The sequence below is a fragment of the Boeremia exigua genome (genome assembly GCF_020726555.1).
Source record: "Boeremia exigua strain MPI-SDFR-AT-0100 chromosome Unknown C7974scaffold_5, whole genome shotgun sequence".
Taxonomy (NCBI): domain Eukaryota; kingdom Fungi; phylum Ascomycota; class Dothideomycetes; order Pleosporales; family Didymellaceae; genus Boeremia; species Boeremia exigua.
In genome coordinates, this window is record NW_025763522.1 from 2,305,407 (window position 1) to 2,330,373 (window position 24,967).

At 53.7% G+C, this 24,967-nt stretch overlaps 9 protein-coding genes and 1 non-coding gene across 10 annotated transcripts; 3 read left to right on the forward strand and 7 right to left on the reverse strand.

The window, feature by feature from the left end:
* Nucleotides 1-355: 355 nt before the first annotated feature.
* C7974DRAFT_t67 lies at nucleotides 356-439 on the reverse strand. Its single transcript has one exon. It is a non-coding gene; the product is annotated as a tRNA-Arg (tRNA).
* A 386-nt stretch (nucleotides 440-825) lies between these two features.
* Nucleotides 826-1,604, forward strand: C7974DRAFT_309511 (uncharacterized protein; the record flags this gene model as incomplete). The annotated part of the gene is made up of 2 exons (XM_046138225.1): nucleotides 826-1,056; nucleotides 1,107-1,604. 2 exons carry the CDS (start codon nucleotides 826-828, stop codon nucleotides 1,602-1,604), a joined length of 729 nt encoding a protein of 242 aa, XP_045998489.1.
* C7974DRAFT_177194 (ferric reductase) lies at nucleotides 1,600-4,094 on the reverse strand. The gene is made up of 3 exons (XM_046136283.1): nucleotides 3,208-4,094; nucleotides 3,095-3,156; nucleotides 1,600-3,046 (listed from the first exon to the last, which is right to left on the reverse strand). Exons 1-3 carry the CDS (start codon nucleotides 3,836-3,838, stop codon nucleotides 1,982-1,984), a joined length of 1,758 nt encoding a protein of 585 aa, XP_045998490.1. The 5' UTR covers nucleotides 3,839-4,094; the 3' UTR covers nucleotides 1,600-1,981.
* Nucleotides 4,095-7,225: 3,131 nt separating this feature from the next.
* C7974DRAFT_433656 (uncharacterized protein) lies at nucleotides 7,226-8,193 on the forward strand (the record flags this gene model as incomplete). Its single annotated transcript, XM_046144935.1, has 3 exons — nucleotides 7,226-7,907; nucleotides 7,953-8,034; nucleotides 8,088-8,193. 3 exons carry the CDS (start codon nucleotides 7,226-7,228, stop codon nucleotides 8,191-8,193), a joined length of 870 nt encoding a protein of 289 aa, XP_045998491.1.
* Nucleotides 8,194-8,924: 731 nt separating this feature from the next.
* Nucleotides 8,925-9,983, reverse strand: C7974DRAFT_412697 (uncharacterized protein; the record flags this gene model as incomplete). The annotated part of the gene is made up of 1 exon (XM_046143665.1): nucleotides 8,925-9,983. The coding sequence occupies one exon, from the start codon at nucleotides 9,981-9,983 to the stop codon at nucleotides 8,925-8,927; it is 1,059 nt and encodes a 352-aa protein (XP_045998492.1).
* Nucleotides 9,984-11,784: 1,801 nt separating this feature from the next.
* Nucleotides 11,785-13,645, forward strand: C7974DRAFT_177247 (vitamin H transporter). Its single transcript, XM_046136284.1, has 4 exons — nucleotides 11,785-12,091; nucleotides 12,158-12,267; nucleotides 12,318-12,668; nucleotides 12,717-13,645. The coding sequence occupies exons 1-4, from the start codon at nucleotides 11,891-11,893 to the stop codon at nucleotides 13,513-13,515; spliced, it is 1,461 nt and encodes a 486-aa protein (XP_045998493.1). The 5' UTR covers nucleotides 11,785-11,890; the 3' UTR covers nucleotides 13,516-13,645.
* Nucleotides 13,646-15,147: 1,502 nt separating this feature from the next.
* Nucleotides 15,148-17,087, reverse strand: C7974DRAFT_393357 (Alpha/Beta hydrolase protein). The gene is made up of 5 exons (XM_046141762.1): nucleotides 16,602-17,087; nucleotides 15,903-16,558; nucleotides 15,768-15,855; nucleotides 15,651-15,722; nucleotides 15,148-15,597 (listed from the first exon to the last, which is right to left on the reverse strand). The coding sequence occupies exons 1-5, from the start codon at nucleotides 16,770-16,772 to the stop codon at nucleotides 15,283-15,285; spliced, it is 1,302 nt and encodes a 433-aa protein (XP_045998494.1). The 5' UTR covers nucleotides 16,773-17,087; the 3' UTR covers nucleotides 15,148-15,282.
* Nucleotides 17,088-18,710: 1,623 nt separating this feature from the next.
* On the reverse strand, nucleotides 18,711-20,325 carry C7974DRAFT_393362 (calponin homology domain-containing protein). The gene is made up of 4 exons (XM_046141763.1): nucleotides 20,054-20,325; nucleotides 19,896-19,967; nucleotides 19,695-19,807; nucleotides 18,711-19,647 (listed from the first exon to the last, which is right to left on the reverse strand). The coding sequence occupies exons 1-4, from the start codon at nucleotides 20,257-20,259 to the stop codon at nucleotides 19,106-19,108; spliced, it is 933 nt and encodes a 310-aa protein (XP_045998495.1). The 5' UTR covers nucleotides 20,260-20,325; the 3' UTR covers nucleotides 18,711-19,105.
* Nucleotides 20,326-20,446: 121 nt separating this feature from the next.
* C7974DRAFT_375771 (uncharacterized protein) lies at nucleotides 20,447-22,159 on the reverse strand (the record flags this gene model as incomplete). Its single annotated transcript, XM_046140232.1, has 3 exons — nucleotides 20,447-21,672; nucleotides 21,724-22,059; nucleotides 22,111-22,159. The coding sequence occupies 3 exons, from the start codon at nucleotides 22,157-22,159 to the stop codon at nucleotides 20,447-20,449; spliced, it is 1,611 nt and encodes a 536-aa protein (XP_045998496.1).
* A 1,875-nt stretch (nucleotides 22,160-24,034) lies between these two features.
* On the reverse strand, nucleotides 24,035-24,947 carry C7974DRAFT_177362 (uncharacterized protein). The gene is made up of 2 exons (XM_046136285.1): nucleotides 24,734-24,947; nucleotides 24,035-24,688 (listed from the first exon to the last, which is right to left on the reverse strand). The coding sequence occupies exons 1-2, from the start codon at nucleotides 24,851-24,853 to the stop codon at nucleotides 24,062-24,064; spliced, it is 747 nt and encodes a 248-aa protein (XP_045998497.1). The 5' UTR covers nucleotides 24,854-24,947; the 3' UTR covers nucleotides 24,035-24,061.
* Between the last annotated feature and the right edge of the window lie 20 nt (nucleotides 24,948-24,967).

A 24,967-nucleotide genomic window follows, 5' to 3' on the forward strand; every position in this document is an offset into this window, starting at 1 on the left:
TTGCCGCTGGCGGATGATATGTATGTCGATGAACATGGACAGAAGCGCTCATGTTTCAGGGAAATGGCGGATATGCGAGCTCCAGGCTAACCAACCTCGACACGTAGTTATCACAGTACCCGAAGTTGAAATCTAGTTGAGTATCACCTTTAATGTAGGTAAGAACGCATTCTATAGGGTTTTTTGGTATTTTCCCTACTTTACTGTCGTGTGGTATATTTGGCTGGGTCTTGGCTAACGTCCTTGGTCTGCCGTTCTCTCTCCGACGTGAGAGAGAAGATGCCCGCAAGCGAGACTCGGAAAAGCTTTGCACAAGTTCACAAAAACAAAAAAGGACATGAGGAAGCAAAAGAATTGACCTAACCAGGGGTCGAACCTGGAATCTCTTGATTTTGGATTTTAATCGTAGTCAAGCGCCTTGCCATTGGGCCATTAGGCCAGTTATTTACTGATTTCATGGAAGGTTAAGCAAACACATGATAGATATTCTCTAACAGCTGCGGGAGGTCTGCCGTCTCTAAACGCACCATCCATAGTGCCCTCATTGTCAAATATTCGACTTGTGGGGAAGACTAACCGAGCTCGCCTCGGGTTTCGGTCAACTGTGACGTAGTGCGCGAGGCATGCTCCTCACCTGTCAACACAGCTCCGGTGAACCATACGCAGCCACATCGTAGGCATCAACGTGGTACAATACTCAACAATGACTCCCTCAAAACATTCCAGCCTGAGGTTAAGATACCCCATCTACACCTCCGTCCTTGTAACCTGACCTGAAGTTGCTCTATGTTACCATCAACTACTTACCAGGCTCCACCACCCGCTATGCCTCACGTCGAACCACCACGCACCTCCTTCCCGCCTATCGTCGCACAGTATTCAGGCGAAGATCTCGTCGTAGGCGGCGGTGTCGCGATCTTCCACCTCGCAACGCAACGCGTCGTGATCTGCAGCGCGCGCGGCCGGCGGGGAGACAAATACTACTTCCTGCCCAAAGGGCGGCGCGACGTAGGAGAAGACAGTCGCGCGGGAGCTGAGCGCGAGGGCTACGAGGAAGTGAGTTGTGCATGCTCAAAGGAGATGTTAGTGCTGACGAGGTTCCGTAGTCCGGCTACCGCAATCGGCTCCTCCCGCTGCCGACCAAGCACCGCCAGCCGCAAGCACATCCGCGCGTCGACTCACCGCCGCTTACTGCGGAACCTGTTTGGATGCAGATGATGCCGCTCGGGCATGGGTCGATGCAGTACGTGTTGTACTGGTACATTGCGGAGACGCTTCCGCCTGATCTTGAGGTGGAGCTGCTGACGGACGTAGGCGCTGCGTATAAGCAGCCGCCGGCGTACCCGCCCACTTTGACGCTGAGGGAGAGATTAGCAATGGAGCCGGAGGGGTATGAGCCAGTGCATCACGAGGGGACGGGGGTCGATGAGGAAGAAGCGACGTATAAGAGTTATCTCGTAACTGTTGAAGAGGCGGTGAAGAAGCTCGGACGGAATGGGGTGATGGCTGATGTGGTGCTGAGGGGATGGAAGGGAATTCAGGATCGGTTGGCAATGGAGGAGATGCACGAGGCGGCAACGCAAAGTCCGGAGGCTATGATCTGAGATTCAGCGTCTGAGTGTCAGATGTGGAGTGGCAGCTGGTCATGTAATGTCGTCGATTTCCTCGGGATAGACTATCCATATATACAGTAAACATTCTGACAGAGAAACTCGGTGGCGACATGCTGTTATTCATGAGCCACTTCTACCTAGGTGCCTTTCTCTACGCAGTAGATGAAGGGAAATATTTTAACGACAGTATATTGGAAGGAGACGGGCAAAGCCGGAAGAACGTAGTTAATGTGTACAACGAATAAGCAGAGCTTGTATTGCGATAGATCTTGGCTTTCGATAGGTGTCAAGAGATGGCGAGTAGTGTCGTGATATGGGGTATACCGAGTGGAAACAGTGCAGACGAAAGTGGATAAGATGCTCATGAACTACCACGAGAAAGACTCCTCGCGGAAATCAACATTCCACTGCATCTCGCGGTTACGAACTGCGCGACGAAGATCGTCTGCAAGAGCACCGGTACCGCAGGTAGTGACGCAAGCGGCACCGATGCCCTCATGCATCTCCTGGTCGACGAGGCTCTGGACGTTCGGCCTACCAGGGAACATCTGAACACTTGAAGATGGGGAGTGAATCTCTTTTGTGCTGCGAGGGCGGGTGACAAAGAGCAGGATCTTCAAGATCTCGCGGCGGCGCGGCATGGCGAGAATGTGTGTCATCCAGGTCCGGATCCACTCGAGATGCTCAGGGGACTGGATGATCCAGACAAGGGTGAGACGGCGTGTAGCGACTGTGCCGTTGGCGTAGCCAGCGACGATGTCACGGACGTGAGGCACCTGATGAGTGATACCAATGCCTGCCGCCCAGAGCATGACTGTACCATAGGAGCTGAGGTCCTCACCACCATAGGGTCCCTCGGCAAAGCAGGGAATGGAGATCCGGCCAGAAGCAGATAGATTGGCCTTCTGGAAAAGCTTGTCGGTGAAGCCGGTTCGTCGGCGGACAATGAACGACATGCTAGTCTTAGACTTCTGGAGAGCAAGGTCATTGCTAGTCATGGGGAGACTCTTCTCATCGATGTGGTGGGGATCCTCCTCCTCCTCGCTCCAAGCGATGGAGAACGGGTGGTTGGTCCAGAGGCCGACCGAAGGCATGTAGAGGTAGGCATGCTGACCAGGGCGGAAACTCCAAGGGCGTGCCATCTTGACAGTGATTCGGAGCGCGTCGCCGGGCAAAACGTCGATGTCAGCTGTGGAGCCGCCTTTGCCAACGTTGTTCATAATGAGGCGAGCAAAGCGCATGGTGCGCTCGGCAGCCCAGAGAGCGACAACGCCATAAAGCATCAACTGTTGCGGGCGCGCCTTCAAGTGGACCCAAACCGCACCAAGGGCGACTGCGGCACCGGCAATGTGGCCGTGTAGGAAGACCTCGTAGAAGGAGTGGCGGACAGGGGAGGGAGACTGGAGGAGAAGGAAGGTGAACGCGACGGTGCCCTAGGGAACGATTAGCGCTTGTAAGCAGTCAGTAGTGTGATTACGTACAATGAGTCCTGTCATGATGAACTCGCTGTGAGTAATCGATGCCTGAACAGCAGCCCAGCCCTCTGTTTGCTAGTTAGCGCCTATTTGACGTGGTATGTTGTTCGTGCACTTACTGGATTGGACCTTGTTGGCGATCCAGCAGACAGTGTGGGCAATAGCCTCAAGAACCACAATTCGTCCGAACCAGCGATGGATCAGGTTCATGGTATCGAAGGAAATGCCAGTGAGCTTGATGATGGGGTTGTTGCGGCCGGCGAGGAGGAATAGAGGGATCATGTTCATGACTGCCATGACACCTGAACGGCTGAGGAGCTCACCAGCACCGGCTGCGAAGCTGCTGTAGTCAATCTTCCAGACACAGAATCCGACGTTAACGGCAAAGTAGCCGATGAGGAAAAAGCTCTGGAGGCGACTGGGCAGTGTTCCCATGCCAAGGGCAGCGGACATCTTGAATTCGCGGTGGTGACGAGTGCGCCAGAAGGGTGCGTCGAGGAACGACTTCTTGAAGCGGGCGTACATGTGGTTGGGAACGGAGAAGTAGCGCTGAGTCTCATTGTTGAGGCATGATACGGTGCGGACGTATCGGGTGAAGTAGAGGACAATCTGGTACACGGTGAAGACCACAACGAAGCACCACCAGATGCGGCCAAGGTAGTTCTGGACATCGATGTTCTCAAGCCCTGCGGTGGGGTCCTCATCGCCCGCACGCTTCACAATCTCGCCGAGAGGCTCTGAGAAAGTCATTGTTGTTGTGGATGGATCCAGGTATGGTCGATCCTTTTACGTTCTTGAAGACAGGTAGTGAGTGTGATCTGTCTTGGCCAGCAATTGACAGAGATGCGTAAGAGGCGAAAGCCGTGGGTCCCAAATGGACTGAGTGAATGCTCAAGCCGTCTCTTCAATTGATCGTAGGTGCGTCGGTCTAGCCTTTCTTGGGCACGTCCGTAAGGCCAAAGCTGGGCGGTGGCACAGAGGCTTGTCTGGACACTCACTTGACGTCTGGTGGATTGGTGACAGCGCCCGCGGTGGTCGAGGACAGGGCAGCCAGGTGAGTGAAGCAAGGGCAGATCCGGAAATACAGGTGACGTGATTGCAGAAAGGAGAAGAGTCAATGCGATCGGCCTTGATAATTCGTCCACCAGGGGAAAATGTCTTGGAAAGGCCGGTGTCGAGGCGAGAACGGCAGGGCAGAACTGAAGCGAAAGTAAAGAACGACTTGGGCAAACGATGTTGGGGAAGAAGAAGAGGAGATCTTTCTTAGCCGTGGGCCACCAGTGGGTATGAAGGGAGGAGAGTTTGATTATCATAGGGCCTTTGCAGGCCACGATTGGAGGATGAGCTAGCGCTGCAGGGACCAGGGTAGCGCTCTAGGAGGATTGGGTTCGTTGGCTCCCATTCGGCGTTTAGGCGGGACTGCGGACACTGAAACAGCGCCCCCGCAAGCCACTCGCGAAAAAGGCCGTTTCAAATGATCCTTCGGCCTGAAGGATTCGGCTCTCCGAGTCCACGATGGCAGAAGGCTGCGTCATCGACGGTAAGCGCCTCGGGCGCAGCTCGCTTTTGAGAGACAAGCAGTTCGAGACAGGCCGCGTGGGCGTCAGTCTGCCGTCGAGGCATCACGTGTCATGCGTCTCGAGTGTCTGGGCAACCCTTAATCTCATTCCTACCATCAGCCTCGATTCACAGCGATGCTCTAGCCTGCTGCGGTCGCAGCAATGAGCATATTACAAGGTTTTCCGCCTGCGCAGGAAGAAGCCGTCGTGCCACAGCAGGTAACCCCAGTAGCCGGTTTGACAAGGACAATTCAAACTCCTCCAGAACCACAGGCCTGGTACTTCGTAGTCTCGCCGTCGACAAGAGTCGTATCGCCGGTTCTTCGGACGGCGCAAACCGTTCTCGTTGTTTGCATCTTCGCTAGCAGCGCCATCAGCTTCACCTCGTCTCTCTGCGCATGAACCCAAGCTGCACAACGCTGGTTCAGGGCTGGCTTGCATTGTTTCTGAGATCATGCGCAACCTGACCCTCAGGTTGCCAGCATTGTTGTCCTGCGAACCAACCTTGCGTGACCCGTCACCTTGATACAGACCAAGGCTTTGTTGCCAGCAGCTTCACAGGTGTTCGCCGTACCTAGGTAACGTGCGTGTATGGAAGGAACAGGTGGACCACCATAGCGCCGTGGCTGTCGCCGTTTGAGGAAGGCATGCAGATGCCTGTCAACTTGTGTCAAGCAATGCAAACGAGACAAGCTCTTCGCGTTCGACTTTACTGGACTGTTGTACGACGCAGGCGGCTCCAGACCGCCATGATTCCTGGCGTAGTTGTGTGACATGCATACCTGGGGTCCTCTAATTGATGCTCGTTAAAGTGGGTGGCTTTCATGCCGTTGCTATCGAGACATGGCCTGCGCTTTGACAGCTTGATAACGGCTATACTTGCAGAGAGCAGCGACGTGTCAGTAAGGACATACCTACTATACGGTATTCATGAGCGAACTTACTATCCCAGACAGGCGAGCGATCTTGCAAACCATACAGCAAGCTTTGATGCTTCGTTTCTACATGCGCGCGCCATATGCAACGCGAGAAAAGCAAATGCCCTCCAATCTACTCAGTCTCGGTTCGTCTGAAAAAGGTACTTGCATCAACCTCAAGTTTAAGCAGCATGCACGCGACGATAACCATCACAATATCGCGAAGTGCCACCGCACAGCTCTTGGTTCCGTTCTACCTCCGCGTCACGCTTGTTTCGCCGCTTGTCACGTCAAATGCCTTGCCGCTGACAGATTGACGGGCGTTTCATACAGATGACGAATACTCGGCTCTGTTCAGTCCCTGCAAGACCTTTGCCGGACCGGCCCCATGATCTCAAAACTGGCTCAGCGGCGCCGGCGGCGGACGCTTGGTGTTTGAAGGCCTCGGTCGTCGTTCAGGCAAGACGTGCGAGGCCCTTGGCGGAACAGGGTGACACTTCCTGCCGAAGAGCGCGCGGCGGAGTTGGTGCTGCGGCGCGGTCGGCCTTCGAGTCACTTTTGTCCGTTGACTGTCCGGGACTGTATTGTTTCCTCCTGGCAGACTCCTGCAAACCCAAGCTCAGTCACTTCCGGTGGAAAAGCAATCTCGATCCCTACAGCGGTCATGTTGTGACCCGCAGCCCAAATTTGTTGTTCGTTTTCGCTGCAACTCACTATTTCGCTTCACTGGCCAATCGATCCGCGATGTGGCGCGACCGCTCATCTACCGCGCCCTCTGCAGATCCACCAACTACGCCGTAGATAGACGTGACCACAAACCGGGAGTTGGGATCGCCCTGAACGGAGGATTACTGCTTGGCCAAGAACTGCAACACAGGGCTGTTCAAGCTCGTATTGACACCATCTAAATTGTTGAGCTCTGAGGAACATTGCATTCTGGGAAATTAAGGAGTCGAAATGCACGCCCGGAGACAGAACTCGATCGAGCCACAGCAATTACAACAGCTTAGCGCGAACCCACACGGATCACGGCAACGGAATGCTTTCCACGGGAACAAAAGTAAACAAGGCAACGTTTGTGGGGGTTGCCGAAGTTGAGTATCCACCTCGAAGACCAGTGCACTTGCAAGCGATTCAACAACCTACCTACTCGTATGTTCCTTGTACTAATAGGCAGATCATATTTGTTTTCTCGTAAACAACCCTTCAAGAAACAGAAGGGGGCTCGTAGTGAGTTCAGAGTTCGGCCAAATGAGATAGGCGTTCAAGTTCTGGCGTGTGGGTCTTCTCTAAATTTATCCAATTTATGGAGCATTGCAGTGCGCACCATTGACACTTCACGGAGGTTGAATCCGGTTGGGAGATACAAGATCAAGTTGAAGCGCACACTGCAGAGACGATCGACGAGAGGTGTGCATATCGCGACCAATCAAATAATCGTCGCGCTGAGCTAGATCAAATCGTTGCCGCTCGATATGTGCCGCGGCGCCTTCCCTTTCCAGGCGTAAAGCAGCCGGAGAGGGAACACCCGAGGGTGGCTGCCAATGACGTCCGAGACGTTGACGTTAACACCACGCGTGCCAGTAGACCTCAAGCCCTTTTCACCCCATAAGTCGTGTAATTGCAATCGCAATCGCAGTCGCAAGAGTCCAATCGCTACAATGGTCTCAACTCGCCAGCATCCTCAGGGCGATTTTCCTGCGTTCGAGCCTTCGCCAACGAAGAGACCCTCGCGCACTTCGACCGCGTCTCCTGCGCCCACGAGCCCTACGAGTCCCACACGTACCCTCGCCTCCAATGTCTCCCCCGCCGCAAAAGCAGTCGCCAGACGCGTAATTTCCAAGACTTCCAACGCGGTTGATGCTATTGCGCCACCTTCGCCGGCAGAGATTAACGAGACGGGATGGTGCCATACAGCATCGAACCTCACAATTCTGTGGCTCGCAATCTCTCTGCCCCTAGTGTTATGGGACACCCTATACATCTTGCTTCGGCCACACACGATGGCTGGAGGGTTTCTACAATGGCCGATCTGGAAGCCATACGAGATTTATGCTTCGATTGATTACGTATATGGTTGGCCTGGCTGGGAAAGCAACGACGGCTTTGGCGGCGCGCAAGGCGCGCTCAACGCCGTGGAAACGATTTTGTACGGTCTATACGTCATGATCATTTATAATCACAGCGTTCCTGCCGCGACTGGTACCGGCCTCGATGTAAGTGCCGAGGGATGGACCGCGTGGTTATCAGGCGGCCGCAAAGTCCGCGGCAAGAACGGAAACCGCGCGCTGCTCATTGGTTTCACGGCTGCTGTCATGACGCTCAGTAAGACAGTGCTATACTGTGAGTAGGTTCGGCGCGTTCAAGATGATTAACTAATAAAACTAGACTTTAACGAATACTTTTCCAATTTCAAGAGCATAAGTCACAATGACTGGTTCACTATTCTTGTCTTCTACGGCATCATGAAGTAAGTTCCAAGTCTGATGCACAGAACGGGCGCTTCTTGCTGACGAAGACTAGCGGTCTCTGGGTCGTCTTTCCCGCATATATGACCGTCGTTTTTGGATCGGACATAATACAGGCTCTTGACTTCGCTGTTGAATCGACTACTGGGAAGGATGAGTAGCTTCTTGATTTGCTGCTTTCGATGTCTAGCTCCGCTCTAGCTACGACGCACAATACGCATCGCTAGCTGCAGTCCACCTGCAATCTTTACCTACATCACAGCAAATCCGCACGAGGTTGTCCGACTATAGAAGTAGCTGAAGCTCGTTTCCCACTAGCTTTGGCGGACTTGCGCAAGCTCTTCTTTGAACCTGTGGCTCTCAGGTGCCGACTAGCAATGTTCCATGGCACTCGTGCTAGCATTTTCAGATGTCCTGTGTCCTGCTCATTGCCTTGAAGATGCAATTCAGCCTACATTGTAGTGGTGTAGCAAGGTCAGACCTGTCCCAACCAACTGCAGCTACCCATCTTGAAATACCTTCGAGGCTTGCGGCCATGTTGTATATATTGGCGCTCATTGACTGATAATCTTTGCAGAACCATCTCGCGTCGACTATGCACGTCAATTTGGTCGAAACCGAGAGGCTGTTGGTAGTGAAGGGGGAGGAACAGTAAATAATCATGTTTGACAACGACCAAAAAACTCGCAAGTTCGAACGTGAGAGCACACTGCGAGTCCCGAAGTTGACTTCATCTCAAGCCGGAAAGGACCATTGCAAAGGTATACTATTTACGACTCCTACACAGTTGCACTCATTGTCCGTCATTATACAATTGGTCTCCACGAGGAACATGTCCACGGATAGTGGTAGCTCTCAAATCATGAGCCAAGAACGCTCCACCACGACCACCTTACATGACTACACATCGTATGCCGCAGAACCTCCTCCTCTCTTCGTTCTCTCCGCTCTCCTCCGTGGCCTCACTCACCCTCCTCCTCTTTCGCTCAAGATCCTGCATGTTGGTCGCCTTCGCGAAGGGTCCCTCATCCTCCTCAACAATCGGCTTCTTTCTCTCCATCTCGTCTCTACCCGGCGTCGAGAAGATGCTGTGTCTGCTTGCCACAGAAGCACCAGAGGCCTCGCTGCGCCTCGACGCATCAGTATGGCGTGCTGGCTCCCTGTCGTTCTGAGCCTGCCTCTGTGCAGCAGAGAAAGGAGATAGCATCACAGACGCCCTACTAGGCTGCGCCATAGCCTGCACAATGTGTGGCACAGGCGCCCCGACCCTCTGTATTGGCTCGGACGTCGGCACATGCTCTCCCGCTCCCTCTGCCGTCCCGCCGCTGCGCGTATTCTGCAGCTTCCGCATGTACTCCGCGATGCGCGCATGCGTCCCATGGCCAGGCCCCGACTCAATTCTACCGTTCTCGGCAAACGGCTTCTGGACTTTCAACGGCGCATACAGATCTTTCTGCTGCTGGCGCGAGACTGGCGAGGGCGTATCCGGGGCTTCCCATTTCTCGGAGTCGGAAGCGGAGTATGCTGACGACGGACTTTCCTGGTGCGCTGGCAGCGTGGGAGTGCGGACTAGGTGCTTGCGTGGAGACTGGCTCCGCGACTTCTGCGGAGAGCACGAGCGGCTCTTGCGCGGCGAGGTGCGGCCTGAGGGCGTGCCGCCGCGGCGTAAAGCTCCTTCGACGCTGGCAGTGGGGTCAGTGTTAGAGACGTACGCGTAGGGCTCGTCGTTGAGAACAGTGTTGTCAGACCCAGAGACTTCGAAGGGGGGGAACGGCTCAAAGGTAAGTCCAGGTGCTGGGGTCTCGCTGGCTGCGTAGCTATTGGCAAGCGCATCGTCACGGCTGTCTGGTGAAGGCTCAACTCGGCGAATTGTGGAGCGCGTGCTACATGCTGTGCCCGGCCTCTCTGGAGAGGCGCGTGCGTTGCGAGGGCGGATATGTGTCGCTCTCATGCTGGCGATATCTTGTGTTGGTCCTGTAGGCTCAGATTGCGTTGATGCTGGCGACGGCACAGTTCCTGGTAGATCTTGGTCCTGAGTTGATGAACAGGTGGGGTATGGCTGCGGTGGTGACAGGGAGGGTGAAGAAAAGTTCTGTCGCATGGCCAAGCGAAGATGCAGGCGTTGATGCAACGGCGAGTGGCTCATTTGCTTCCTTTCACCTAGGCCGGTTTGCAGTGGCCGTTTGTTGTGTGCATTCAAAGGCGTCAACCTGCACAGACGATTAGCACGCACCCTTGCCTTGCAGCAACGGCGAAGTCGTCTGTGTCTCGGACTGCATCTTTGGCAATGCCGCAAGCAATGGTGGGGTTGAGACTGTTTCTCGAGCCTACAAACACGACAATCTTTGGAGGTTACACGGTTACGTCATGTTGTGCATGTGGTGGCATCTGCTGTGAAACTGTGCTATCTTCATCCCTGCATCGAGAATACGGCACGAGATACCAATCAGTACATACGAGGCTGTAGGTCGTACTCTCGAGGACTTTGAAACTACCCGCATTTCTCAAAATGATGTTGAAAGACTTTGACGGATGGAGCCAAAACACAGCTGGTTTCCTGGCTGCTATTGGAAGTCGCAAAATATCTTGTGCCATATTACCGTCATGTCCACGTCCAATGCTGCTGGGGAAGCGGGACGAAGTCTCAAGCTTGAATGGAGTTAGACTGACGCACGCTCAAGAGGACTGAAGATAGTGACTGTGTGACGAGCAGAGCCGTACCCATCAAAGTCCATCTATTCATGTTGTCCAAGTACATAGTTGATAGTATTTGTACCCTGCTCCTCTGCGATGCGAGCTGGAGAGCAAAATCTGTGCTAGCCGCTTTTGGCTTGGTCTGGGTGAGAAATCGGGAACGTTCGAGGTTGGAACGCTCTCAACAACGGATGCCACCGTTTCTCTTTGATTAAACGGGCTTTTCCGTCGGTGCTGTGTTGTACATACATATCGTGATCCTAAGAAGTTTCATGCGACCAATAGACAGCCGCTGGCAGGCCTCGTGTGGTTACACAGCAGCACTCCGATAAGTATCCAGCGAGCCAGGAATCTCAACACTTGAGTGCAGGATGCATAGAATCAGAAGTCCGCAGCGATGGCTAGGTATTGATCATCTCTCGGACCAGGAAAGCCCAAGGACTGCAGTCAGAATCAAGCTTACCAAGCGCGCACTATCTTGTTGCGGCTCCCACAGCAACAGCGGTGTGGCTTGCGCCGCTCTCAGACCGAATGCGGTGATATTTCTTCCCCGGATTTTCGACCCACTATGTGCGATTCGTAAGAGAATCGCAACATCATGAGTATGGAAGGTTGACTGCTGGAAGAAATGCTGCAACCGTGTGAGTTGATACATTACAGCACTGGTCCTTATTGTCGTCAATCAACTAACATCGTGGGCTTTCGCATGGGTGAGAAATCTATAAATACAGTGCTAGCTATTGCTGCCAGCATCGTCAATGAAGCAGACTCCAACGTTCAGATCCTAGCATTTGGGCAAAGCCAAACTGCCACTTCCAGCGGGAAGATGTCACCAGGCGATGACCTGACCTTTAGTAGTCGCTTCGCAGAGCCCTCTCCATCATTGAGATCCTTCCGGAGATTCTTCTCCGCGCAGATTCAAGAAGTCTGCCGGTCGCACAGCCGAAGTTAGCATAACATACTCTGACCGGACATTCTTTGTCCGGAACATTCACCGACCCTGGTACGTTAACCGGCAGCAACATAGGCCTCTAAGCCAAGAGCATACCCCATGGGGATGACCCCATACACCGGGAAATATATAAGCTGGGGTCAGCCGTCAAGTCGGGGTATCAGCTCTGACATTCGCTTTGGAGATCAGCACAACACTTCAGCGCTGTCACCATGTTCAACAAGAAGACTGATAACGCCATCTCTGAGAAGCCTTCCGAGATCCATGTGGAAGATGCGGTTACCGAGAATCTGAAGCTTGAGGATGGCGGCGACTATTCTGGCGCTGTCACAAAGACAGACCCAAAGGAGATTGCCCTTGTCAAGAAGCTAGACAGACGGATTATGGGTATTCTATGGGCCATGTACTTCCTGGTGAGCATTGATCTACTCATTCATTACTGATGGCCACGGACCGAATCAATGACTGACCATGACCAGAACTACCTCGACCGCAACGCTATAGCACAAGCGCGATTGAACGATCTCGAAGACGACCTCGGTCTGGTAGGCACGCAATATAACACATGTATCAGCATCCTCTTCGTTGGGTAAGCTGTCACATCGCTTTCAGCTATACGCCAGCTAACAACCACCCAAGATACCTGCTCATGCAGATTCCATCAAACATGCTACTGTCCACTCAGAAAGTCCGCCCTTCAATCTACATGTGCATCTGTATGATGATGTGGGCCATCGTATCTGCCTGCACAGCCTTGACTAAGAACTACACCGGCCTTGTCGTTGTTCGTTTCTTCCTCGGTGTCGCTGAAGCGCCCTATTATCCAGGTGCACTATACCTGCTCTCGCTCTTCTACACCCGTAAAGAGATCGCAACACGCATCAGTATCCTGTACTCAGGCAACATCTTCGCAACTTCGTTCTCTGGTCTCATTGCCGAAGCCACTTTCGCGTCGCTGGATAACGCCCATGGCCTGCAGGGCTGGAAATGGTAAACCTCTATATCCCACACTCTCAGAACAATACTGACGATCCCCAGGCTCTTCATCATCGAAGGCGCAGTGACATTCGGCGTCGCCATAATCGGCCTCTTCCTGCTCCCCGACTACCCGCTCACCACCCGCTGGCTGACCCCCGACGAGCGCCAAATGGCCCACGACCGCATCGTGCGCGACACCGTCGGCCTCGAACCTTCCAAGGGCGCCCGTGCTGGCTTCGCGCAAGCCATCCGCGACCCGCGTCTATACCTGCTGTGTCTGATGCAGAACATGCACCTGTCGGCTTGCAGCTTCAACAACTTCTTCCCTACTGTGGTCGGCAGCTTGGGTTTCGGCCGTACCATCACGCTGGTGCTGACCTGCCCGCCATACCTCGTATCGGGTGCGTTTGGCATCTTCATTGGCTGGACGTCAGGAAAGATCAACGAGAGGACGTGGCACATCACGGCGTGCATGGGCGCCGCGCTCGTCGGGTTCATTATCTCCTGCGCTACCATGAACGTTGCGGCGCGATACGTTGCGTGCTTCTTATTCGCATCTGGGGCGTACGCCGTGAACTCCGTCATCATTGGGTGGGTATCAGCTACCTTGGGACAAACGGTTGAGAAGAAGGCTGTCTCACTGTCGATCGTTAACGTGGTGGCGAACGCAAGTTACATATACACGGCGTATCTGTACCCGAAGAGCGACGGGCCAAAGTACCTGACGGCGATGGCTAGCAATGCTGCCTTTGCGTTCATGACGATTGCATGTGCATGGGGACTCAGGGTCTGGCTGCAGACAACCAACAGGAGATTGAGGCGCGAGAAGCCAGAGGAAAACATCTACTATGCTTACTAGCTATATCGGTAGATGGGTCAGGACTGGATGACGCTCTGGAGTGTAGTTTGCAAGAATCGATGTTGCTTGAATCGCCGGCTAAAACCAAATGCACACCAAAAAGCGCTCAATCTTGTGTGCTTCATACTGCTCGTGACATGATTGACTCCGTTACGATTGAAGCCACAAAAGAGAGATCAAGCAAAAGAATTAGCCCCATTTCAATTTCAACTGTCTACCTGACTGATGGATGCGGTGACACGCTTTCATGTCCGCGCCCACTTTGTGAATCCACGAAGAGGCATCTCAATGGCTGTCATCGTCAGGCGGACTCCACCAGCCAGCTCTTTCAAATTGTTCGTGTGTAGTTGGAGAGCTGCTACCATCTCCATCGGTTGGTCTAGCTCGTCTAGCTCGTCGTGCGTTTATATTGGTCTCTACTCGATCTGCGACCTCAGGTGTCTGTTGGGGTCGAGTATGCAACGCACTAAACGTAAAGGATGGCGATCTTTGAATTCGCGGCACCCCGTTGAACGCAAAATGATATGGCGATATGGCTCTTTCAGTCCGTCGTGTTAAAGCAGCGTAGTGTTCATTTGCATCCATGACGGTGACCGGCGCTTCATCGTGCCCCGTCGTGAGCCGCCGCTGCTCTTGCTGTTGCGTCGATCGCACATGGCTTCTAGCATCGTCGCTTCTGTAGAACGAAAAGTCGTTTGCAAAAGGCTGTCGTACGTGTCGGACTTGAGGCGCGTCTCGAATATGCCAGTTCGCCAACTCGCGGTTCAGAATGAGCATTTCATTGGTCAACGGCGACAATCTGTGTTGCATGTCCACGGGCACTGATGCTGTCCGATGACGATGTAATGAAATCGCCGATGTACTCGCGGTCCGCGGCTGCCGAGACCGGGGACAATATGCTTGATGTTGACCAGGTTGTAGCATGCTACAATCAGCCGTGAAGCAATACGATACGTCGCCTCGCGATTCTGTGACACCATTCTGTCAGTGCTGATCATGATCTCATATGCTAAGTATGGTGTTTCTCGCAGATTTGAAGTTGTCATGAGTCTGAATCATACCACTTTGTGTACGACGCCCCAGTGGTGTCGTACTTCTGCGTACGTTGCGTCCGGTACGTTCTGCGCCTGGACCTGAGTGTCAGTCAACTTTTCAGAAAATTGTACGTATATAACATGCCTGAAGCCAAGATACGACCCAAGTCGAGATCCTGACGCATGCTGTGACGGCACATCGGGCATCTATCATGGTTGACGGTGCCGGAAAGGAGCGTCTCGATGAGGCAAGGCACGCACAAAGCATGATGGCAGTGCGGTATAATAGCAGGTGCCCGATCGACGCTCTACGTCTCGAGACAGATAGCGCATTCGTCCTCTCCTCTTGCTGAAAGAAATTGGACCATCGTGGCCAGGGCGAGCTCCCTGTCGCGTGCCGGGGTTGAGGATGACATGTCTGCGATATTATGCATCTGTAAAAGAATGTGGGCAGTGGTATATGCCTGTGATAATATGTACTAGAAGATGTGAGTGGAGGGAGAGTGCGCAATCACTCTCTGAAGTTTAGTAAGGTGCACAGGTGCAGCCAGCTCTGCGCCTGCAACTTGGAAGACGGAAGGAACATTACGGTTAACACGTGGCATACAGTGACATTGGAGATAGGTAAGCGCACGAAGGAATAGAAAGAACGCTTCAATCAACTTCAAGCAAATCGCGGCGGGCGATTACATACATACACCAGGCCTACCACTTGGCTACATGCTCGTGAGGCTCAATCGGTGCCATTACCCAAACGCATTGTGCTCAGACCCTCGCTTCTGACCTTCTGGATGTGCTCAATGGCCTCGATCAAGTGCGGTACGAACGCTTTCGGATTTTCCGTCGCTGGAAAGTGTCCGAGGCCAGGCATCGCCTTGTGCATAGCTCCAGGGATCTTTTCTGCCGTTTTCTGCGCCATCTCAGGCGTGTTCGACCAGTCATATTCGCCTGTCAGCATATACACAGGGCAGCTGTTCGTGTCGATGGACGCAACGCGCGCGCGGCCGTCCCAACCTCCAAAATAGAAGTCCAAGTCGCCGTGGAAAATCTGGGGATGTACTCAATGTCTGTTTGCAGGTGAATCTGGAGAACCAAACTTACGCCGTACGCCTGTGCACTGTAAAGATGCCAGATCAGGTCTTTGTTAACCTTGGGCGCAGTTGGGGACATCATCTGCTCTTGTTAGTACAGTCAAGACGTCCATACAAGACCACCTACGCCATAAATCCATTCTGGGTTGAAAAGTGACTGGTTCACGTGTGGCGACTGGTCGTGCCATTGGCGTTCCATATTGAGGTAATCAGATCTGGAGCTTCTTAGCATACCACAACGATACTCGAGATGTATACGAACCCTTGCAGAGGGATCGTGCCCCCAGCACCAACTTCCCTGTGACGAATAGCGACTGCCAAACAGACCTGACCAGCCATGCTTGCACCACAGATGATCGGTCTTCGCAGTCCGAGCTCTTTCACAAACGCTGCGATGATGCCTACATAGCTGTCCTCCGTATTCGTGTGCGCACCGGGCGGAAGGTTTTTTGATGGAAAGCTACGGCCGTGCCCTGGAAGATCGAATGCGAACATGGAGCACTTCTTGCGCATCTGGGCGTCGTTCATGACGCCATGATACTGCCGACTGTCGCTACCGGCCGTGTGCAGGAAGACAATCTGCTGTTTTCCCTCGCCAGAAAACTCATAGAAGACCTTGGAACGACCCCAGACAGGTGCGTCAAGGAAGACGTATCGGCCGGTGAGGTAGTCGCGCTCCTGCTCGGGTTGCTCTTCCTCCTTCAGTGGGCCACATTGAGCCTCATGCACGAGCTCGAGAACGCGTCGCCACACGTGAGTCCATTGTGCGAAGGCAGTCTGGTCGCCTAGAACTTCAATGCCTTTTTGTTTGATGTTCATGCCAAACATGCCCCAGTAGCTCTGGTAAGGCATGACGGGAGTCTCTTTGAAGTGCTGCTCCCACTGCTCTGGCAGAGCCGAAAGCGTGAACAAGGCATCCTTGGAGGGTACCGGTGCTGGCCTTTGCGCTGCCGTTGTTGACTTCGATGAGGAGAGTGTTGTCAGAGCCGCTTGACTTGATGCCGAACGTCGCAGGCTTATCAATTGCGTCTGTGGTGGTGAAGGCCTTCAGTTGGGCGTCAGACTGGAGAAGCTTAGTCAATTTGTCCTTGCTGCCCCCCAGCGCCTTGGTGAGATCGTCCCAGCCGGACATAATGGTGCTCAAGGATTCGGAAGGGTCGGATAATGGTCAGCGTGTCAAGGGAAGGGAATCAAGATCAATTGCTGCAGAAACTTGCAGTAGAAGCAGGTACAAGTACAGCAGACACGTTAAGATAGCTATTGCTCATCATATATAAAGCCTACACGCAAACTTGGCGACCATGAGGTCAGGAGGGGTAGCTGTACGTGCGGGGTCGGTGCACGTGGGTGAGGCGCTCGACGTCGGAGCATCACCTCTCTACGCATCCGGATTAAGTGTTTGTGTACAAAATGACAGCTCGCAATCCAGAACGTGCGCGGAACATGAGCGGCCATGCGGCGGAGGGGGTGATCAAGCCGCAGTCGCGTCGAAAGTCGTCAGGCTAGCAGCTAAATGCGGTTAGGCGCTGATCTTCCCCACATCTTGTCTGAGCAAGCTCCGGTCAATCATCCCGCATCTACTCCACATCCACGTCGTTCTTATTCCCTGTGAACCTCCGATCGGAGCTGGCGGCTTCTGGTAATACCGAGACCTGATCAAGGAGACATTATGAAGTCCCCTGATAGACAAGGCACGAAGCCCTCGTAGTAGGGAATCTCTAGCATCCCTTCGCAGATGGGTGATCTTAAGGAAGAGCTCGTTTTTAACGAGGCACCAACCAGATCAAAACTTCATGCTTACAACTAGAAACAACAACAGTGCGGATTCTGTGCTCCTAATAATGTACCGAACACCTCCCAGCAGTGGTAAGAGGCCGTAACTGTGCTGCACATTCGTGGATGCCGTTGGCTACAATGTCCTCAGTGCACCCTCAAAACCACTATCTTGGTAAATATTAAAAGTAAATGCACCTCCACACACGTTTCTGGGTATTTGCATAACCTCGTACACTCATTTCAACTCTTCTGGTTTATCTTCGCCCTATCAGCAACACAACTTTCCCCTTCACCTCGTCGCACCGTACCCTCTGAGAAGACCCGTACCCGCGGGTACTACACCCCGTCACACACCAACCACCATCGCCACTCATTCCAACATCTCTGCCTCCCAAACCCACTCTCCTCCCCAACACAGCACAACGCCACCGCAGTCATGCGCCCCCACCACCTCAGTCTCATCGTTGCCCTACTCCTCACCTCAATCCTAGCTTTCTCGGCATCCGCGTTCATCGACTCCCCGCTCGACTGGCTCACCGCACCCGCCCACACGCGCGGCCTCGTATGCCCCTCGCAGCGCTACGGGTGCTGTCCGGACCTGCACACATGGCGCCTGGGCTCGCCCTGTGCGTCGCCCACGCCAACGGAGAATGCAGAGGAGTGCTTTCGGAGGCGGGAATGGGCGTGTTGTCAGGTCGAGGTGAGTTACAACGACAGTGAGAGAGGGTGGTATGGAGAGTGCTGTGGCTGACGATAGGCAGGGCGATGTGTTTACGTGCACGACGGGGTTTCGGAAGGTGAAGGACGGGGCGTATGGGTGGCGGTCTGGGACGAGGGAGAAGTTTTTGGGGGTTGGGAGGGGGGTGTTTACGAGGGAGGACATGTAGGGTGTGTACGCGGTGGGCGGCTTTGTGGTTGCACTTCGTTGCTGGCCATGTGGAGGAGAGAAGTCGAGGCTCTGCTGGAGTACCGGCCACGGGTTGAGCATGATAAACCAAGCTAGCTCCATGCACTCGATGCAATTGATCGTGAATTTGCTGCCCTTCTTTAGATACAGACAAAGTGTATTCCAATACAGCATCACATCGGGTTACCATCACGTGTTCATCGCTATCTCCTATTCCTCTCTTCACAGTGTAAAGATCATGAACAGGTCCGAGTGGGCTTGTGCGCGTAATGGGCTTCTGGCCGGTGGGGCGCAGGGGATTTGTGGGGATGCCGTCGTGGACGCTGGTTGTTGGTGCGCTGGCGGAGTGGGGATTCGTAACTGAGCTGTCAGAGGGGTGGAATATCCGAGAGCTGTGTGGGTAGAGACAGGGTCAGGAGTAAAGTAATAACGGCTACAGTGATTACTACAATACTTCGCTATTCTATCACGGTGAGCGCGGCGAAGAGGAACGTTGGATCAGTATTCAGTGTCGCTACATCCACTCATATCGCACACATCTTCCATGTGCGACTCGTTATTCGTCAAAACGCAGAAAAGTGGTATCCCGGCTCGCGCCCCCAATGCAATATCGATGAACACATACGGTCATCTGCTCCCCTCGCCCTCCGTTGGCGTTCAAAGAACCTTGCCCTCGCACGAGTTCATGGCTTGAAAATTAAGCTCCTTACATTGAGGCGCTAAAGAAACATGCTGACTCTGGTCTCAAATGTAACCTTGCAGGGCAGCAATTCGCGAATGCTCTAGAAAGTCTCCTCGTCGAGTCCCTCGGCGCCTTCGGCGGGGATCTCGAAGCCCTCCTCGGTCGAGTAGAGGATGGTCTGAATCTGCTTCAGGAGCCCCTCGTCCTTCTCGAGCTCGGGGTCGGCCTCCATAGCTTGCTGGATGAGCAGCTCGATGTCCCTCAGCTTGCTGAAGTAGAAGTCGCGCTCGCGCTCCAGACCAGACACAGTCTCCTTAAGTTGTGTGTTCTCTTCCTTCAGAGCTGCGCTTGCTGCGCCTCCTGAGGCCGCGAGCGGCGTTCGGGTTCGCGGGGCGGCGGTGTTGCTGGCGGCAGGGGCTCTCCTGGCTGCTGCGGGCGCGGCTCGGGGTGCAGGTGCGCCGCCGCCGCCTCCGGGTACTGCTTTCGCGCCGCGGCGGGCGACGGGGTCGTAGTCGTGGCCAGGGAAGTGCTGGTCCCAGTATTGCTTTACGAATTGGAGGAACTCGAGGTTGTCCTGCATCTTGCACTTGATGAGGGATTCGACGCGGATAGGTTTGTCGACATGGTGCTTGGCGAATGTGTCTGCTTAGGTTAGCATAGCCGTGCGATACCGAGAAGGGGGGACGCACTCTGCAGTATTTTGAAATTTTGCAGATATGCGTATTCTGTGTTGGCGTTGAACTTCACTCTCGCCATGGGCACATCGTAGAAGATGCTGTCGAACACCTGGCAAAGCGCGGCGCTGTTTCCGTTGTCAGCGCTCTGCACATCTGCATGTCGCAAGCCGGTGCCGTGCTGCCCCGCCATGCGGCGGCGCAAAGGTGACGTACCCTGTCCCGCACTGTTCGACCTTCGTGATGTTAAGCTGAAGGAGGTTGTTGAGCCATGCGACTAGTTCTTGCCTGTCGTAATGTAAGATTAGCTGGGGTAAGGAGGGGGCGGCGAACGCCTGGAAATTTGACGTTCGCAGCCTGGAGGCTCTCCGTACCTTGACTCGCCCATCTTGAGTGTTTGACGTTGCGATTTCGGATGGAAGTGGTCGTGACGGGAGGGCAATGGATCACCGTAGGGGGTGAGATAATATATGGGAGCGAAGAGTGGGTGTGAAGGGGCGCACGGGTCGGCGTGCTGTGTTTGTTGATGGGGCTTCGGGCCTCGTTGGCAACGGTGCATTGGAAATTCACCCCACAACATGCACTAGACGAAAAAGGCTAGCGGATTTATCGCGTGCTCCGGCGCAGATGCTCCATGTTTCTGGCACCTGTCAGTAACGCCAAACTGGGTCGTAATTATGCATCAATTTCTTGTGTAGGCGATGAATGCATTGTATTCTCGGTACTCTATAGCACAGCCCCAACATCCTACAATTGACAACTTATATCTACTGACGCTTTGGCGCATAATGTCCATGCATCCTCGACTGCACAAGTCGGATATCGTCAGACGAATCGGTATCGTCACCCCTGGATCCGTGCCTGCGTTGTGAGCCGCGGCGATGGCCGTCCTCATACTTGGGTGGCGCATCCTTCATATTCCTGGTCCTTCTCCTCTCGCCAATAACCATTGCCGCAACCCAGACCAGCCACACAAAAGCTGCAATGACTGCGTACGCGATGATGCCACCTCGTGAGCTCATATTCATAGAGTCTGCCCACTGGAGACCGAGACCACCGTTGATGATACCGAGTGTCACGGCAGCACGGCCAAGCCAGATGTGCACGTACGACCAGAACGTGCGGCTTTGGTACTTCTTGAAGAGTACGTGGTGGAGGTAGCCGAAGAAGGGCTGCAAGAAGATGCAGATAAGGACGACTACGCCGATGATAGGGTGGTGATGGTCTATCATCTCCATCTCTAGCGCTAGATACACGCCCAACCCGAAGGCAGCAATGTAGACCAGGTAGGCAAAGACCTGGAAGATCGCATGAACCCAAACAACACCGGGGAAAGAAGCGAGGCGAATGGCAATGGCGCCTGCTGGGAAGAGAATGACGAAGGCGAGAGAAGCGAGAACGCCGTGTGCGATGAGCATAGTGCGTCGCTCCGAAGGGCCGCCGCCACCTGAACCGATCGAGGTGAAGCCATCACCGGAGCTGACTTCGTCACAGTATGGGAGGTTTTGTCGCTTAACGAATCTACCCGGAGTGCCGTCATCGTCATTGTCCCATGGGCGGCCCGTGGGCCATGAACTTGGCCGAGCAGTGGCCCAGGTCGGACGTCCCCGTTGAGTGTTGTCATCATCACCATCGTCACCTAAAGTCTGTGTAGGACTGGCAGCAGTAGTAGTCCCTGATCCCGATTCCCCTGTAGCCTGTGCACCTTGTCGTGGAATACAACTTGAGGTGGCAGAACTGCCGGATCCGCCGCCGGTGCCAGTGGCAGTTCCAGTCCCGGCAGGCGCGGCATTCACGAGTGGATTGACACTGCTTCCCCCCTTTGCATTAGCATAGTCCCACGAGAAAGAGTCGTACTGGCTGTGCTGGCGGATCGAAGCTGACTGGTCATCGGTGTTCAAAGCGCCGCCTGATGCCAGATATGCATAAATCCAGTTTCCACTTGAGGCCGTGAAGTCTGCAGTGCCGCCCGACCAGCTGTTGCAATTGGAGCCTGTCCTTTGTCAGCAATCAATTTCCCAGATCGACTGCGACGTAAGCTTACATTTGACATTGGCAGTCATGACGCCATTGGACACGCTGGATCCTTCAAGAAGCTCAACCTGCGCCGCGCTGTTGAGGGTAGGCATGTTGTATCCGCTAGCTGATCGAGGCGATAGTGTTACGTTGTTTCCATCTGCTGATGTGTAGATAACAAACATGTTGGAGCCGGACATAGCCCGTCCCTGGCCGAGAGCAACCCATGAGTAAGTGCTCGGTGCAGAGATCTGGAAGAAAATATCTCCACTGCCTGACGAAGTTGTGCTTTCAGGAATATTCAGCTTGAAGCACACACCAGTCGACGGGCAAACGCTTGCAACCTGCGCAGCGGCTTGCGAAACTGAATGAGGTTAGTTTCTTCCTCCATACACAAGCCCAACAACCAACTCACCCAGTGCCACCAAACCAGATAACAAGAGCGTTCTCCCACTGGACCGCATCGTGAATGTGTGTTGCCCCAAGAGAGCGGGGATCTCAGCTGGGAATTTAGAAGTTCACAATCCCGCACAAAGGGCGCCTGGCTGAAAGAGCAGACGGCAGGGGTGTAGATTAATACGGCTGACGATAGCCACGAAAGGCTAGAAGCAAGCAACCGAGCCAATGAAAGCCACGATGGCGAGAACTATTTGTAGGCCGCTGGTGTTTTGTGGAAGTGAACAATGAGGTGGTGTGGATACCTGTTTACAACAATTGAGGCGTGGCGGCGAATTTGAGCACTTTGAACACTGCTTGCAGATACAGCGAGACTTAACAACTGACCGCGCGTCAAAACCACACATTCCTTGAGGTTATTATGGCTTTCGACAATTTAGTCCGTTTACGGTCATGGCGGGGAGCCGTCCGGTGCGGATGGCGGAGGCTGGAACAAACCTCAGAACGAGCCAGCACACAAGAGCAACGCGTCATGACCGGCGCGAGGCTTGACTATCACCAGCCAAAGGCCAGTAGTACAGTCGCAGGCTTATCATAGCTTCCGAAAAGTGAGGTTCCTATGGTTTGGTCACGGTGGGCGCTCTTGGCCTTGACGCGTGGAGTGGCGGAGCGTGCAGCACAAAGCGATAGGTCAGCGATCCGCAGCTGACCTATCACAGGGCGTCCGTTTCGCATTGGCTACGTTTCGGATCAGGCAGATTGTGCATGGCTGACATGTTGATGAACATTTGCGGTACCTTTCTGTGGTTGAAGGTTCAAAGCCGGGAAGCCGTGCAGCGCGTTTCGAGCCCCACTGCACCGAGGCACGTCCGACCTGCCACTTGGCACTTTTGTAGGATCCAACTCATTCTTGTCACAGCCAGAACGCACAAGTACAAGAAAGGGTCGCAACAAGAGTGTCAGTCCTTCTACAAGTGGCTGACCGGACGTACCTTGATGCACCTGGTAAGCGTTCGTGCTCGCCATTTCAAGTATTGCTACTCGTATGCACTCCTCGCTCTCCAGAACTTCCGCGCATTATCATGTCAAGTTACCGATCCTGGCCTGGGCTGTCGTGTCCTTGCATACAATTCTCTTACCGAAAAGCTTGTGCATGCAGCTGAGCCCTTGGCTTACAATAGCTGCTATCGTTTGGCATTGAACGGTCTGAAACGGTAAGCTCTGTCAATGTGCTTTGATGCTCACTGCGTCATTGTACTTCTTGTGCTTATTGTCCGGTGCTTGTCCCGAAGCTGCTGTCTTTGCGCTTATGCTCGAGGTTCCGACTTTGGTTGAGTGTAGTAGGTTACAGGTAGTCCTTAGCTTGAATATTTTAGACTGGGTCAAGGCTGCGAAGCAGCTGATAGCATTGAGGGGTATTGATAGTAGCTACCGCTTTCCCGTAGATGTGAGACTAAGTCAGAGCGACGGCTCCACTCTCCTGCGAGTCACTAAACGAAACCGAAACTACTCATGAACCGACTAAATTCTTAATTTTGAGCCTAGATAAGGACCCAACCGTGCCTCATTTTGAGTCGGCTTTGAAGGATAAACCCCAATGTGTCGATGGTGTTGACCCAGCACGACAAACCCAGAACCAATGCTTTCACACAATGTCGTCGTTGCACCGCAGTTCCTTGAGCACTACATTGGAGACCGCATACGGGACGAAGGCAGACCGCAGTGCTCAAAGGTTCCAAATTGTCACCCAGGCGTATCAGTACTACGTATATTTCGTAGACCTAGATATTATCAAATCTGACACCGGTGCCACTATTTATAGTTTCTCGAGAATAACAATCCAGAGAAAGATCTTAGCAGACACCTTGATGGCGTCAGGAAGCGTCTCGGTTGATCATCCGTCCCGGCATTGCTAAGAGTGATCACTGGCTCATCCGCATCAGAATCAGCGCCTCTCCCGAACCAACCCCTCAGCGTCTCCCAAAGCCTCCAAGCACCTTACTCGCCGCAGAACTGACCTTAAGCACATCCCTGTACGTGAGACTGACTCTTGTCGACCTCACATTTCGTCCACCAGCATCCTCGATACCGCTCCTATCATCCAGCAATGACCAGTTCGCGACCGCATCCACACTCAGACCCTCGTCTACTTCGACTGCATCGACACCATGCAGCAATGACTCATAAGCGTCCCCAGTCGTAATAAGCAAACTACGCGGCTCTTGCAGAATCCTCGTTGGCACCTTCCACCCTCGTTCCGCGTCGTCCTTCTCAGCAGATTCTTGGGCGCTCGGCTTCGGCGTGAGACTCAGACAGACCGAGCCACCTAAGCTCACCGTTGCGACCACGCTCGCATACGCCTTACCGTCTTCGTGCGGCATGATGCCTTCGCCAGGCTTGTACTCGTTGATGAGCACGTGATTTGGCTGTTGGTGGGGTGTGTGGTCGAAGATGCCCAGGTTTTTGAAGCGTGGGAGGACTGGGTTGGTGAGATAGACGGGGAGTGGAGATGCGAGTAGGGTGTTGTTCTTGGTGAGTGTGGATGGGTGTGCTTGCAAGCGCCGGTGGGAGAGAGTCACCCATCGTTGCGCAGGGATCTACTTGAAGTTAGTAAGGAATGAGATACGAGAACAAGTTCAAACTTTTTGGAGTAATGATGCTTCTTCTTCGATCGATATGAAGTTAGGGATGTAGTAGAAGTCGGGAGGCAAACCGGTGATGCGGTAGGCTTGAAGAGGGTGTTCTGAGATGACATCAGTCATGGTTTTACAGTGACAGACTTGGTTGCCGCCTGGAAAAGCGAACAGTCTCTTTCAGAACAATGGTGAACATAAGTGACATCTTTCAGGAAGCACAATCACAATCAGTTTGTTGAT

Excerpts from the sequence above, each read along its gene's own strand:
- C7974DRAFT_177194 (XM_046136283.1), bottom strand. The coding sequence starts at position 3,838 with ATGACTTTCTCAGAGCCTCTCGGCGAGATTGTGAAGCGTGCGGGCGAT. Across the intron at positions 3,157-3,207 it reads CGCCAACAAGGTCCAATCCA|AGGGCTGGGCTGCTGTTCAG; the intron begins GTAAGTGCACGA and ends ACTAGCAAACAG. Across the intron at positions 3,047-3,094 it reads TCATCATGACAGGACTCATT|GGCACCGTCGCGTTCACCTT; the intron begins GTACGTAATCAC and ends ATCGTTCCCTAG.
- C7974DRAFT_177247 (XM_046136284.1), top strand. The coding sequence starts at position 11,891 with ATGTTCAACAAGAAGACTGATAACGCCATCTCTGAGAAGCCTTCCGAG. Across the intron at positions 12,092-12,157 it reads TATGGGCCATGTACTTCCTG|AACTACCTCGACCGCAACGC; the intron begins GTGAGCATTGAT and ends GACCATGACCAG. Across the intron at positions 12,268-12,317 it reads ATCAGCATCCTCTTCGTTGG|ATACCTGCTCATGCAGATTC; the intron begins GTAAGCTGTCAC and ends CAACCACCCAAG.
- C7974DRAFT_393357 (XM_046141762.1), bottom strand. The coding sequence starts at position 16,772 with ATGTCCGGCTGGGACGATCTCACCAAGGCGCTGGGGGGCAGCAAGGAC. Across the intron at positions 16,559-16,601 it reads ACAACACTCTCCTCATCGAA|GATGCCTTGTTCACGCTTTC; the intron begins GTCAACAACGGC and ends GTACCCTCCAAG. Across the intron at positions 15,723-15,767 it reads ACCCAGAATGGATTTATGGC|ATGATGTCCCCAACTGCGCC; the intron begins GTAGGTGGTCTT and ends TAACAAGAGCAG.
- C7974DRAFT_393362 (XM_046141763.1), bottom strand. The coding sequence starts at position 20,259 with ATGTTGTGGGGTGAATTTCCAATGCACCGTTGCCAACGAGGCCCGAAG. Across the intron at positions 19,808-19,895 it reads GTCGAACAGTGCGGGACAGG|CGCCGCGCTTTGCCAGGTGT; the intron begins GTACGTCACCTT and ends CAACGGAAACAG. Across the intron at positions 19,648-19,694 it reads AAATTTCAAAATACTGCAGA|ACACATTCGCCAAGCACCAT; the intron begins GTGCGTCCCCCC and ends TAACCTAAGCAG.
- C7974DRAFT_177362 (XM_046136285.1), bottom strand. The coding sequence starts at position 24,853 with ATGACTGATGTCATCTCAGAACACCCTCTTCAAGCCTACCGCATCACC. Across the intron at positions 24,689-24,733 it reads AAGCATCATTACTCCAAAAA|ATCCCTGCGCAACGATGGGT; the intron begins GTTTGAACTTGT and ends AACTTCAAGTAG.